The sequence below is a fragment of the Notamacropus eugenii genome, chromosome 3 (genome assembly GCF_028372415.1).
Source record: "Notamacropus eugenii isolate mMacEug1 chromosome 3, mMacEug1.pri_v2, whole genome shotgun sequence".
Classification (NCBI taxonomy): Eukaryota; Metazoa; Chordata; class Mammalia; order Diprotodontia; family Macropodidae; genus Notamacropus; species Notamacropus eugenii.
This window is the reverse complement of record NC_092874.1, coordinates 58,517,486-58,532,562: the sequence shown is the minus strand read 5'-3', so window position 1 is coordinate 58,532,562 and position 15,077 is coordinate 58,517,486. Positions and strand designations below refer to the sequence as shown.

Here is a 15,077-nt window from a genome sequence, read left to right as displayed (position 1 = left end):
GCCTCTCATTAATTTCACAAGTATCCCGTCTATGCCTTTATACAAATAATTGAAAAAATGTCAAACAACACAAGGTCAAGCATATCTCAATGGAACGCATGTCTAAGTGGATCTCTATGTCAACTCTTTGATTGTGACTTCATACAATTCTGAATTTTTCTAATTCTACAGTTATATAATCCAATGTCTCAGGAAACCACAGCTTGAGAACCAAATCTGGTTTACATTCTTAGTCTTTGGGCTGTACAAAAATAAATAGCAGTCTGGGCCCTTGAACGTTTGCTGAGCTCTGATCCAGCCCATACTTTTCTACATGTTCTACTAAAATAATGTGATAAGATATCTCAAATACTTCACTAAAATCTGGATAAACCTCAGTTGAAGCATTCTCTTGATCAATTAGTCTAGTTAACTTGTCAAAAAAAAGAAGAAAATTAAATTATTTTGCCATGACGTTTCTTGATAAAGCCATGCATTGTACTCTTGTAATCACTGCTTCCTTTTCTAGATATTCATTAACCATCCCTTTAATAATACATCCTAGGATTTAAAATCAAGGTCATTCACCATCATTGGCAGACTTTATTCATTTTCATTTTTTAAAAATTAAGACATTAACCCTCTCCATTTCTTCCGTACCTTTTCTACTCTCCATAATCTTTTAAAGACCTTTAGCAATAGCCTAACACATTGGTATGTTCTTTCAATAAAGGCATGCAGCAACATATAGCAATCTAGCCTTAAAGCATACCTACCAAAGGGAAAAAATCAGAATATTTACATGGATCCTGCTTGGCCATTGGTGTTCTAAATGAACCACTATGAATATAGTGATAGCTACACCTAGGGATAAGGACTGTTTTGCCAGTATATGGTCATTTAAATAGTATAAACTGGTGACAAGTATTCATAGGCAGGGCAGTCTTGACCATTTGCAAATAAGCATATCTCTTTGTGAAAGGACAGACTTCTAAAAATTACTCATATTGAATATAACCAAAGAGCAAAATCTAGAACCAAATCTCTCTTGTTGTGCTCAAACAATAGGTATTTTGAGGCTGCAGAATTAATCAGCCTAGACACATATAAATATCAATTGGCTGATCAACAAATATTAAATGATCCTTTCCTTGGAGCAGTTTTTTTCCCCGAAAAACAAGAACAAAGAAGAAGCAAAACTGTTAATTGTGTATCTCCATTGCTGGCTAGGAAAAGATAAGCAAAGTGAAATTAGTTTGTATTAGGCCATCTCTGGGGAAATGAAAGTCAGGAATCATGAGCGCATATTGTAATAATGTACATGGTGTGGAGGTGCACAATATCAGTATTAAAGTTGCAATTTCCACTTAGGGAACACAATTCTCTTAACATTCCAATTACTATAGACATATTGCCCCACATTGAGAAGTTATGCCATCTGAATAGCTGGTCATTTAAGAGAGAAGAGGCAAGAATCTGGATTTCAAGTCAAAATGTAAGGATCAAATAAAGGCTCTGCTGCTTGCTACCTGTATGATCTTGAAGAGATACTAAATTTCCCTCAGCCCCACTTTCCTCATCTGCAAAATGATAGGGCTTTCTAGAGTCCCTTCCATCTCTAGTCTTAATTTGCTTTACCAGATAGCACTTTCTGACCCAAATATTCTCAACTTCACACCGTAGAACCTCAAATTCTACCTTTAGAATGTCATAAATCTTCATTAAACCCTGCCCTGGACTTCAGATGTTGGATATTAAAATGAAATCATATGGAGTAATTAATTGCTTCATATGATCATTGATGTTTTTCATCCTCTGCTTTAAAAGAGGACCAAGGGCATCAAGGTGATGTCTTGGTTGAACATGAATTGGATTATAGTGAGGCCGAGCTGCACAAATTCATCAGTCTCACCCTCTCTTCCTGAGTCATTGAAGTCCTGTGGCAGGATGTAGGTCAGGATGACTGGTAATGGCCCATAATGCAGTGGATGACATTAGCATATTCAATTCCTGACCAAGCTCTAAGTGCTCCACAGGGCCTTCCTAAGCTGCCTTCATGGCCATTGGAATAAATTGTTCTCATTCACCCACAGTGTTGGAGAAAATCTTCACAAGTGTGGGGTAGACTTTTCCCTAACTTACTGAGGTATTTGAGGCCTGTCAGTTACTCTCAGCTTGGTTTAGCCCATCTATGGGTGTGGCTGCTGTGAATGCTATAGCTTCTTTGAGTCACAGGTGAGAGCTGGGTGAAAAATGGACACCAAAGGTGAATGAGGAGCCCTAAAAAGGACTTGGAAAACCCCCAGACCAGAGATGCTTGTCCTCCTTTAACACCCCATATACACTGATCATAGATCACAGATCTAAGTAAAAATGCATGAGACGCTGAGATCCCCCCGTCCAACGCTTCTCATTTCAGAGAAGAAGAAACTGAGGTCCACATAGGTTGAGTTATTCAAAGTCACACTGGTCTAGAATCAGAGGTGGGGAACCTACGGCTTTGAGGTCTTCTAGGTCCTTGGGTGCCGCCTTTTGACTGAGTCCAAGCTGTACAGAACAAATCCTTTCATTAAGAGGATTTGTTCTGTGAAGTTTGGATTCAGTCAAAGGACACCCTTAAGGATCTAGAGGGCCACATGTGGCCTCAAGATCACAGGTTCCCCACCCCTGGTCCAGATGGTACATCTGGAATTTGAACTCAGCTCCCTTGACTCTAAGTCTTGGGCTGAGTTAGTTTATTGAATTATTTTCTTCCTAACAGAAAGAAAGTTTGGGTGAATGAGGATAAGAGTCAGTGGGGGCAATAAGAGAAGTGTTGATATGAATGGGGGAAAAAATGGCACAAACAAGAAAATACATGGGTGCCAGGAGCGGGGCTATCACAGGACAAAGACGCTTTACAACCTGCACTAGAGGATAGCCCCAGTCAAAGATGAGACTGCCTAATAGATATGATGATAACAACAATAATTATAACACATATTGTGCTTTAAGGTTTGCAAAGGATTTTGCCAAAATTACTTCATTTTATCATCACAGTAACTTTGGGGATAGATGCTATTATTATCCTCATTTTACAGATGAGGAAACTGAGGCAGACAGAGGTTATGTGACTTGTCCGTGGTTGCACTGCTTCTAAATTTCTGAGGCCAAATTTGAACTCAAGTCTTTTAAACTGTCACCTAACACATCATAATATGGGCAGACCAAAACAAGAACATTAACACACAGATTCTGCTGGTTACTTCTGCTCTAGAATTCATTACATTTTTCATCACTGAAAAGTATTAAACATAATGGAAAACTGGTTTGATTATACACTTAGTCAATGGTTTAGACACCCACATACTCATTCATTCCCTTCCTTGTAAATCAAAATGTACTTAAAATCTTAAAAGTTTTAACAAGTACATATTATTATGTAACTGTATTGGGCATTTGCCATTTCCTTTCCTACCACTTGGATTTTTTTTAAATGCCAGATTGTTATTAAGTGCCTTTAAAAATATATGCATATAGCGAAGAATGAGAAATTCAAGTTTAACCAAATCTGCAAGAAACTTAAAAACAGTGAAGCCCATCTTTCAAACCATGCAGACTGGGTCCACTATAAATTTATGTTACATAACTTCTACTTGATCCTGAGTTTACACCTCCCTAAAAGATTTCACTGTGTCACACATCCAAGCAGCTTTTCCAAACCTTTTCATTTCCCTTCAAGCCTCCTATGGGTCTTTCTCACCCTCACCAACACCACCTTCTCAGCAGAGAATCTTGTTTCATATTCCATTGAAAAAAATGAGGCTATTAGCCAAGAACTTGTGCTTCCTTCCTACTCATCGCTGTCACTATGTCTTCTGATGCTTTTTCCTCCTTCACCCCAGCTTGCTAAGGCAAACCTCTGCATTCACAAGTGATCCCATTCCATCCCATCTTCTCCAGCAGACTGCCCCCCCATCATCCTCATTGTCTACTGACACCTTCCCTGCTTCTTACAAATATGCCCATGTCTCTCCCATCATCAAAAACCCTCATTTGATCCCCACTCTCATTTTGCATGTTTCCTGCTTTTCAGGATTAACTTCCTTGAAAAGAATATCTATGATTCATGCTTCTACCTCCTTTCCTCTCATCCTCTTCTTAACTTTTTTCAATTTGGCTTCCAATCTTATTTAACTGAAACTGTTCTCTCCAAAGTGACCATGTACGTTTTAATTGTCAAATCTAACGGCTATTTCTGTTTTCATCCTAACTCGACTCAGCTCTTCTACTGTGCCCTGGGGAATGTCTATTTCATAGACAACAAACTTCCCTTCATTCTAAAACTTATCCTTTACAACTCCTTCCTTCTTAGCTCTTTCTGAAACCTGGCTTTGCCCTGGTTCCAGAACCTTCTTTCCCACCCTTTCCAATACCTACTGCACCTTCACTCATTCTCCTTGGCTCATAGCTTGAGGCAGGAGAATTGGAATACTTCTTCCCCATGGCTGCTTCCAGGTTCTCCCCCTTAATCTTACTAGTGCCCACAAATGTATCATGTCTATGTTCAAGAATTCTAAAATTCTCTTATCCAGTCATAATCTCTTGGGTTTTACCTCTTTCTCTTCCTTCCTTTATAGAACCCTACTCTTCATTCACACGGTGACCTCTAATCCTTTAACCATTCAGTTTTCTCCCATGCCATTTCCCCTGCACTAACTACTCTTTCCTCTTTTTCCCCTCTTGATTCTTTTCCCCTTGATTCAACTCTACACTGTTCTCTACTCTTGAATCCCTAGCTTTCTGATTATATTATTGATTATGCTAAGCCAAGCTCCAGCCTTGAATTACTCCCTCCTTTCCTCCTATACACAAAGGTGGAGAAAACATGCAACCTATCTGACTGGGATAGCTACAAATTTATGTTGGACAACCTCAACTGGGCCCTCACTACTGCTAGGCAATTCTACTTTACCACCCTTATCAACTAACTCTCCTACTCTCCATAGAGGCTCTTCCAAACCTTTTCAACCCTCCTCAAATGTCTCATGGATCCCTCCTCCTCCACTTCCTTAGCTGAAAACCTTGCCTTCTATTTTACAGAGAAAAAAAAGAATTTCAACTCCTTCTCCTCTCTGCCTCATCTCCTTGCACTCAGATGCTTTTTCTCACTTCTACATCCCTGCCTCACACAATGAAGTCACTTTACTTCTTACCAAGGCCAACTCCTTTTGCTTGTCCAAATGATCCCATTTCATCTTGTCTCCTCCAGCAGATTGTGCCCTCTACATTCCCTACTTTTTTGCTTAGTTTTAGTCTCCCTATCTAGTTTCCTACTGCCTATGAACATGTTTCTATCTCCCTTATCTATACTGAAGAAAATTCTCATTTAATGCTCCCATCACTGCTACTTATTGTCATATATCTTGTCTTTCCCTTTGTACAGGAGCTTCTTGCAAGAAGAAATATTTAATTTTTTGTACCTGTATCCTCATGGTCTAGCCCAATGCCTGACATATGAAGGCAAATTGATAAATATTTATTGATTGATTCATTTCAATTAGCTCATTTAAATTACTTTATTAATATACTATTCAGTTTTGAATGACTCTAAATCAGAAATTCTTAACTTCTTACGTATCATGGATACCTTTGGCAGTGTTATGGGCCCCCTTCTGAGAACAAATTTTCTCAAATGAATAAAATAAAATACATAGGATGAAAAGGAAGCCAATTATACTGATGTATAGGGTTTTTTTTAAAAACACATAGGGAAAAAAGTTTGCAGACCCCAAGTTAAGAATCCTTTCCCTAAAGAAGTTTCTGCATTCAAGCAGGGACCACCAGTTCAGGATGGTAACATGGGATTGTCTCCAAAGCCACCCAAATGAATTTTTGTAAAATTTTCTCTCTCTCCATCTCAGTGTGGCTCCAGCAAAGACAGATTATCTACTAAAGTTGGAGTATTCCAGCTCAAGTTGGCTCCAACTGACACCTTCCTTTCATTGACCCCATAGCCTAGTCTCCTTTTTCCTAATGCCCTGCACCACCCTTCTTCTCCCTCCTGCTCTATCCAGCAGTACTTTATTGCAGCACCCTGTGGTGGGACTGAAATTATGAATCCAGGTCAATCAAATTTAATTCAACAAGTGTTTCCTCTGCATCTACTCTGTAGCAGACATGGTGTTATCTACGAGGATGAAAAGACAAAAATTGATTAATCATATCTAGAGCTCAGAGACCTCAGAGGCTAACTAATCCAATGCCTTACTTTTACATTGGTGGAAACTGAAGACCAGAAAAGATAAATGACTTGCCCAAGGTCACTCAGTAAACATAGGATATAGGATTAAACCTAGGCTTTCTGACTCTGACCAGTGCTCTGGTGGAATTTATATTTTATTCAGGGGAAAGATCATGGGTCCAGGGAGGTAAATACAAAACATATAGAAACAAATCAATGCAATTGGTGAGAGGGTAGGAGTAAGAATAACTTGAATGAATTAGGAGGAAGTTTTTTGGGGAGGGGTGATTGAGTTGAGCCTTGAAGGGAGAATGAGGCTTCAAGAGGTGGAGGACAGGGGTCAGCTTGTACAAAAAACAAACCCCCAAATCATAGAAACTGGGGATGAAATAGAAAGTATAAGGACTGGAAGCAGAGGTCATTCCATGCCATATCATACAATAGAATAGCAGCCCTCCCTTCCTGGAACCCTTTTCAAAGTGTGTGACAATGGGATGGGGAAGATCAGGGAGTCTATAAGAGACATTTCTGGTGGAGTAAAAGAAGCACGGGACCCTAAATTCTGTGTGTCAACTGAGACCCTTTCAATTCTAAGCTTCCAGCCTCTAGGCTACTGAGGTTGCTAGGTATACCTCCAATGCAACTAAATTAATCATAATTATTTTTTTAGTTTCACCAAATTGATTCAAGGACATATTTCCTCCTTTTTGCCTTGGGAATTATGTCATTCTGTCCAGGCATTTTCCAAACATTCTTACTGAGTTCAATAAGTATTGGCTCATAGTTTCCCTCTCCATCCTACACTTTGCCTTCTTAATATTTTTCAGGATTTCAATATCCCTCACACTATTCTACAACTTTTCCATCTCAATTGACCTCATTCTCTACCAACTTCAGCAACAGAGAGAAGATATGGTCACCCTTTAAATTCCACCACCTCCATTATCAGAAACTCTGTTCCATGATGGTTTCAGTCTCTTATCCTCTTGCGTTTATATAGTCTCTGAATGTCTCTCATTTGCACTAAACGCATACTATTCATTCTAATCATTCCTGGTCTTTTGATAGTCACTATATCTACTTACCTAACAGGGGTTTGTTACCTGCTGCAGCCCTGAGGCCGCTTATGGCATTCTAGATCCTTGAGTGCAACCATTTGACTAAGCCAAAGTTTTACAGAACAAATCCTTTTATTAAGAGGATTTGTTCTGCGACGTTTGGATTCAGTCATCAAAGGGCCACACTTGAGGACCTGGAGGGCCACATATAGCTTTGAGGCTGCAGGTTTCCCACCCCAAGACATTCTCCTGCTGTTCTAGCCTAAATATCCAGCCTGTATCACATGATCTATCATTTCAAGAGTCAAAAAGCTACCACCTTACAATTCCTTTCCCCCAAACTCAACCAGGGGATCCTTACTCCTGGATAAACCTGACACCTGATTCCTCTGTGCCTCTGGACTACTGAGCATCACTGGAGAAAAGTACAAAATCAAGCTGATTTCATTCATACAAATGAATGGTACAGAGCTTCACAGAATCATGGACTCACAGAATCTGAGAGTTGGAATAGATCTGTGGCCACTCAATAATCCTCCTACTCCATCCTCTATCTTCCATTTCAAGCCTGGAATGCTCTCTATTCTCACATCCTGGCTTTTCAAATACCCCTTTAAAATATTTTTATTTGATAAAATTAAAATTTTTAAAATATTGACCTAAAATCCCAATCTCTCAATTCTATTGCCTTTCCTCTTTTAATTATTTACTGTTATGTAACTTGTTTGTATATATCTGTTTGTTTGTCATCTCGCTCATTGTACTGTGGGTTCCTTGAGAGCAGAAACTGCCTTTTGCCTTTTTGTATCCCCAGTTCTTAGCACAGTGCCTGGCACGTAGTAGGTACTTAATAAATGTTTGCTGACTGACCATCTCTTTCTACTTTTCCTGGTGACAGTTTTCCAAATTTTCTTCTCTGGTCTTACCTCTAACAACACTCCTACTACATCCCATCCACCACCAACAACCCCCCCACACACACACACCACATCATAGGAACTAACCTCCTATTCACTGAGAAGACTGAGACTACCTGACCTCCTCATTCCAAGTTCCCTAAACTTTCTTCCTCCATTTCTTTTAACTTTACAATTTTAGCATGAAACCAGCTAGCTGGCACAGTGGATAGACTAATGAGCTTAGAATCAAGAAGACCTGAATTCAGATCTGATCTTAGACACATACTAGCTCCTTACACAGCTTCCTATTCTACCCTTTCCCCTTCCTATCCTTCACATCACTGCTAGAATAGTTGTCCCCACCCATTAATGTGGTCATGCCACAGTCCTCTGCTTAAACATCTTCAGTGACTTCCTAGTGTCTGTTGAATAATGTCCAAACTCCTTTTCCTGTCATCTAAGGCACTTCATGACTTAGCAACATTCTACTTTCTTGGGTTTATCTTATATTCATTCCCTTAGACAAGCTGAACAATTCCACATGTTCTGGTCATGTCCAAACTTCCCAAGTTTCCACATCTTTCCCTACCCCTGTCCTAGCAAGGAACTCCCCTCCTCTCTTCACCTGATAAATTCCATCCTTCAGAGTCCAGCTGAAATGGCACCTCCTCTAGAAAGACATTCTTGACCCTACCAAGTTGGTCATTACCTTCCCCTCCAGATCTCATGTAGAACTCTGTTTTGTAACTTTCATGGGGTCTTTTCAGGAAATATTTATAACAACAGCTGACATTTCTCCAACTCTCAGGTTCACAAAGCACTTCTACATTTATTATGTCTTTTGACCACCTTGTGAAATACTGTACATCCTACAAAGATTGTTTCCATTTTGTAGATGAGGCAACCGTCTCAGAGTGGTAATGAGACTTTCCTAAAACTACATAGTCAAGTGGCTGGAACCCAAGCTTCCATCTCCAAATCAGGTGCTGTTCTCATTGAATATAGGCAGATAGGTGGCATAATGGATAGTCAGGAGACCCAAGTTCAAATCCAATCTCAGACACTTACTAGTTGTGTGACCCTGGGCAAGTCACTTCTGCTTGCATCAATTTCCTCAACTGTAAAATGGGGATAAGAACAGCTCCTATTATAAAGGGTGGTGGTTAGGATAAAATGAAGTCATGTTTATAAAGTGCTTAGCAGTGCCTGGCACATAGTAGGTATCATGAAAACATTTATTCCCTTTTCCTTCCCTTTGCAACTGACCTTACAGAACAGAGGACCATCACCGTTAGTGTGTGTTTAGGATATTTAAGCACTTGTTATGTATCTCACTAATTACTGTGTGACCTGTCTGTTTTCTTATATACAAAATAAAGGATTTGGATCAGATGGTCCCTAATATCCCTCTCATACCTAAAATTCTATGACAGTATTTTGTCTCCAAAGTGTTCTAGGAGAGAGTAAAGTTCCTCGCAAGCTACATATTGACTTAGAAAACCATGTGTGTTTATATGTTTCTTTTTTATTAATATTTCAACACATTAAAATCAGATGGACTCTGCATTTTAATCTGGCTCAGGCTACCCTCAGGAGTATTGTGGGCTCCCTATGGCCCATGGGCCACGCGTCTGATACCTCTAGCAATCTTTTTTCCCCCTAAAGTATGCTTTTGCTTGCAAGTTTTTAAAACACAGGGACCACAACTGACCATAACTGTGGCACAGTGCCAGGCATCTTGGAGTACTCAGCTTACAGTTATGGAAGAATCCTTTGGTTTCCATCTCTAGTCCACATTCATACCACATTGTGTACAAGGCTCAAGAAGAACTTCTCAGCTCTGGAATCAGGCCAATAACTGTTTTGTAACACTGTTCACATGTCTCATGCATATTAAAGGATAAAGTGGTGACTCAGTCCTAGGTGAAGTAATTCTATAACCACCTTTAATCTTTGCTTAGTCAGCCTAGTTTCCATGGTGGGAGGGATACAAAAGTGAAATTCCAGTAAAGAATCCTTACCTGGTAGGTGGAGAGCGTTGGTACTGTTCAGAGAATTGAAGATGTATTCCATAAAATAATCTGGGGAAGGCAAGCTTCTTTGGCCCAGACAAACTCCTTGAAGGGATAAAGAAATGATTGTAGCAGCCAGCCGAGGAAGGGTGTTCTCGTCAGCACCATTATTGCTTATTATTCCAGATTTCTGTTGTAGAATTTTGGTCTCCACACACTGAAATCAAGATCCATGTAGGAAAAATATTTTTTAAATTTTCATTCAACAATCAAGCTAAATATTGGGAGTATCTCTGAAAGGGTGGGAGATATCCTTGGACCACATGAGCAATTATTTTTTTTAAATTTTTCTTAGTATTTTAATAATTTTTCTTGAAACTTTCTTCTCCCTTGCCCTTCTCTTTTTGGCATTTAAGATCCTTCACAATCTAGCTCCAATCTACCTTTGTAGCCTTATTATACATTGTTCTCTACTGTGCCCTCAATGGTTTAGCCACTCAATGGGCATGCTTGTTGATACACCATCTACTATCTCCATGCTCCTATATTGACTCTTGTATGAGTGGAAAAAGAAATAAATATGTGTTATTTTTGTACATATTTTCTGTGAACACATCCTTGCATATGTATATGTTGTCTCCCTGAAAGAATGTAAATTTCTTGAGTGCAGAGAATGTTTCATTTCAGTTTTTGTAGCCATAGTACCTAGAACAGCTCCTGGTCCATTGTAGGCAGGTACTAACTGCCTACAGAGTGATGACTAATTGGTTTCTTGGTTTCCATGGTCTAACACTTCCTTGGTTTCTCCTACTTCTCTATTCAGCTCCCTTCTGCCTCTTTTGTTGACTCTTCCTCTTTGTTCTCATTCTCCTTAATCACAGGCATTAACAAAAACTTGGAACCTGCCTCTATAATCTTCATTTTTACATTCTCTCTTGGGGAAAACTGAAGAGGCATCTCCGTTCTCATGTATACAATTATTATCTAATTTTGTCTAAATTTATTATCTAGATCAAAGCATACTATTTCTCTTTTTTTTTGTTTTGTCTTTCTCATGATGTTTCTCCTTTGTTCTGATTCTTCTTTTACAACGTGACTAGACTAGAAATACATTTAATATGATTGTACATGTATAGCCTATATCAGATTGCATGTCAAATTGGGGAAGGGGGAGGGGAAGGAAGGGGGAAAATTTAGAACTCACAATTTTATAAAATTGAATGCTGAAAACTAAAAATAAATTAATTAATTAAGTTTTTTTTAAAAAGAAGGAATATGGTATTCTCAATGGAAATCCAGGTTTCACCTATGGTCAATCAATCAACAAGCATTTACTAAGTACCTACTAAAAATATACATATGTATAAATTTATTATCTAATTTATCTAAAACAATTCAACAAATATTTTCAATTACGTATTATATGATAATGATTCTCAGATCTATACAAGGTGTCCTAAATGTCTTAGTAGAGTTTAAAGTTTTAAACTGCATTAAGAGTTTTGGGACCTGCTTTATTTCTAGACCTAATGCTTCTAAGAGCTCTCTTCCCATATTTACACATGCTGAGACATCTCCTTCTAACTATCTACATGTCATTTCAAATACAAAATGTCTGAAATCAAACTAAAGCTATGACTTTTCTTCTTGCTCCCAAATCAACTCTTTGCCGTTCTGCTCTACACAGAGAGTTTGTATTTGCTTATCTGTGAACAAGTTTATATCCCCTGCATACTTCTCAACGAATTCAGCTTAAGCTTTTAGTTCTAACTAGCTAACCTTGTTGACTTCTGCAGTGTCTTCATCAATGAGTCAACAATGACTTCACCCACTTGACTTAGAAATCCTAAGGAATTAGAAATCAAATAAGCACATAGTCATCTGAGGTTAAATTCTTTAACTAACTTCTATGAGTCCTCTATGCTTTTCATTGCTTCCAGTAAGGAGATGCCTAAAAAATTCTCTTGATTGTTCGTCCTATGTTCTTGGTGGTGCTGATAATCAGAGAAAGGGTCCTTCTAATGTAAGAAGCAGCAGAAGGCGATCTGTCCCAGGGGAGGGAGTTTCCTTTTTGGAGCTTCCCCACAGTGAAATCACAGATCCACTTCCCCTAAAGGGAAAAGTCTTAATTGCAAGGACTGTTTCTGTTTCAGTGACTGATTGACTGACTGACTGACTGAATGAATGAATGAATGGTGAGAATAAAACTATTCATACTGCCTACCTCTCATAGTTGTCATGAGAAAGGCCCTTTGTAAAAGGGTCTTTTGTAAAATGCAATTCAAGATGTAATATAGATTATTATGTATCCATAAAATGCCAAGAGAACTAGAAAAAGGCAGTCATCACATTGAGAGGGGTATATGTAGAAAATTTATAAGAGGCCATACAGGTTGGTAAGACATGAATAGGCTGTGGTTGGTCCTACTGGACAGAATGAACCCCCTTACACTGGTTTGATATCAAATCCACCAAAATACTAAAGCATATTGAGACTAGGCTACTGTCCTTGGAACTGGGAGATACAAGTGTACATCATAGCTCTGATTTTTGGGGGGGGACTTTGTGATAAAGTCTTACTATTCTCATCTGTAAAATGGGGAGAAACATATTTGTAGAGTTTTTGTGAGGAAAGTCCTTTGTAAATCTCTAAAAAATACATTAGGGCAGTTTGTGTGTTAGAGCTTCTAAGGAGTTAACCTGTCTGTCTGGGAGGGCTGGTCTCTTGGGAGAAAACACAGTCACTCTTTCCTTCTTCCCACCACCATCCAAATTCCTGTTGATTCAGAGGACGTTAGCTAAGGAAGAGATGGTATCTTGGTGAAATGTCCGGGAGATTTGTCCTTAAAGAAAGGAGGAATCTTTTTGCTCTGGGATTATCTCAGGCCTTGGAAGGCTGACCCAGTAACTGAAGGCTGAAGTGCACAAAGTATCTCGCTACCCCCAAGCATTTATAGCCAGTTTGCCTCTACCCATGGCTCATGTAGAACCCACAAGGAGAGGTGAAGGACTCAACAGTTGGCTATGGCAAAGGAAGGAAAGAAGAAGAGGTTAAGTGGACTTTATTTGAGCATGAACAGGGAGAGGTGGATAGAGTGAGGAGTATGAAGGAGCCAGCTAAATTTTCAGTGTGAGTTCACACCTTAGAAATTAGGGGGTTGATTTATTATCTTGCTGATTACTTTAACTTAAGACACTGATGAAGAAAATATTAACACAGATTAAATTTAAAAATGTCTGGTGTACATTGGTGGAGGGTGGAAGTTGGTTGTTAAACATTACCAGCACACCCCAAGGTAGAATACTCTATCCCCCTGTGGAATGATTTAGGGAAGATACAGATATTATCCATAGGAAATTCCACCACAGGAATAAAAAGGCATTATAACTGAAGCTGAGTTGACTGACTTATTTTCAAAGTAATTGAAAGCCCCATTCATCTACAGGGATTCTACAGAAACACAACCAATCTTTTGTGTAAGTTTTGAAATTTTCTCAGCTTCAAGACATCCCAGCAATTATCTCTCCCATTAGATTGTGAGCTCCTTAAAGGTAGGGATTGTCTTTTGCCTCTTTTGTATCCCAAACATTTAGCACAATGTCTGGTACTTTACAGGTGCTTAATAAATGTTTATTGAATTGAATTGTCTCCTCTACCCCTAGACATCAGCACTTGTTCTTATAGACTTAGACATTTGTCTGGAGGGAACCAAAAGTTTAAGTGACTTATTCAGGGACAGCATATGTCAGAGGCTGAACTCAAGCCCAGGTCTTCCTAACACTGAGGCCAGATATTGATGCACTAGGTCAGGGCGGGGAACCTGCCACATGTGACACTCTAGGTCCTCAAGTGTGGCCCTTTGACTGAATCCAAACTTCGAACTGTGAAGAGGATTCAAACTAGATGTTGTAAAATGAGGAGGTGGGACTCTATGACCTCCAAAGGTCACATCCAGTTCTGAATCTATGATCCTATGATCTTTGGTGGATTCTGAGCATGGAAGCTTTATTCCTCTCATTACGAGCTCTCGTATACACATAGCTCTTATAGATACTCCAAAACTCTAGAAATCCAGAGTGACTACACATACTGCCAGTTTGGGGGTATTGGGTTCCCAGCTTGCATCGAAAGTTTGTCACAAGACAGATCTCTAGCAGGGGATGGGAAGCCTGAAATTCCAGTGGTTAATCTGAGCCAATCCACTGTTTGTACATTTTCTACACTATGACATCTGTGTATAGAATTCCCTCTTCTTTATGTGGCAAAGAGAATTCTTTGGAGAAGGATGCCCTTTCTTATAAACCCCAAATGGAAGAAATTGGCATTATTTTTCCTGTTCAAAGGGTTAAAACTTTGTGCCTGTGATTTTCCTTGTCTTTGGTTAATAGCCCTCCTCTTTTTCATCTCTCTCATTCCTTCTCTTTTTTTTTATTGCAATTAACCCAGGAACTTACAGCTCCATAGACACTGAGAGTAAACGAGCTGCATTTGTAGCAATTTGGAGACTGTTTTCCCTGTATTTGCTTAGGGCCTCTGAATGGTTGCTGAGATACAGTTGGAGCTCCTGGAAACCAGTTCTGGCACTCTGATTCAAATCCAGCCATACTTGTGAGTGAATAATTTGTGATGGAAAGCAGGCTGTACCAACCCCCTCTATCTGTGATGGAAGGCAGCTGCCTAGGGCCTTTGGAAGATCACCCTAAAGCAAAGATAACAAGCCCACCCCCTGACTACCCACAGAGAGTCAGAAAGCAAAGGAGAGGTTAATTGAAAAGTCAGTTTTTTGATGTGGAGTGGGTGGGACGGGCCTCTGGAGCTGAGACTGCACATTGCCTAATGGGGAGAATGCAGGGGACGTAAAGTACCTAACTGCAGAACTGAGCAAAGATGGGGCACTAATGAGGG

General features: G+C 39.4%; 1 protein-coding gene across 1 annotated transcript in view; it reads right to left on the bottom strand.

The window, feature by feature from the left end:
• The window catches only part of SLC39A12 (solute carrier family 39 member 12), a 109,180-nt gene that overhangs the window by 77,420 nt on the left and 16,683 nt on the right, over nt 1-15,077 (bottom strand). Inside the window, exon 3 of the mRNA XM_072650250.1 lies at nt 10,181-10,388. Within this exon, the coding sequence (XP_072506351.1) occupies nt 10,181-10,388 (208 nt within the window). The remainder of the gene's footprint in view (nt 1-10,180; nt 10,389-15,077) is intronic.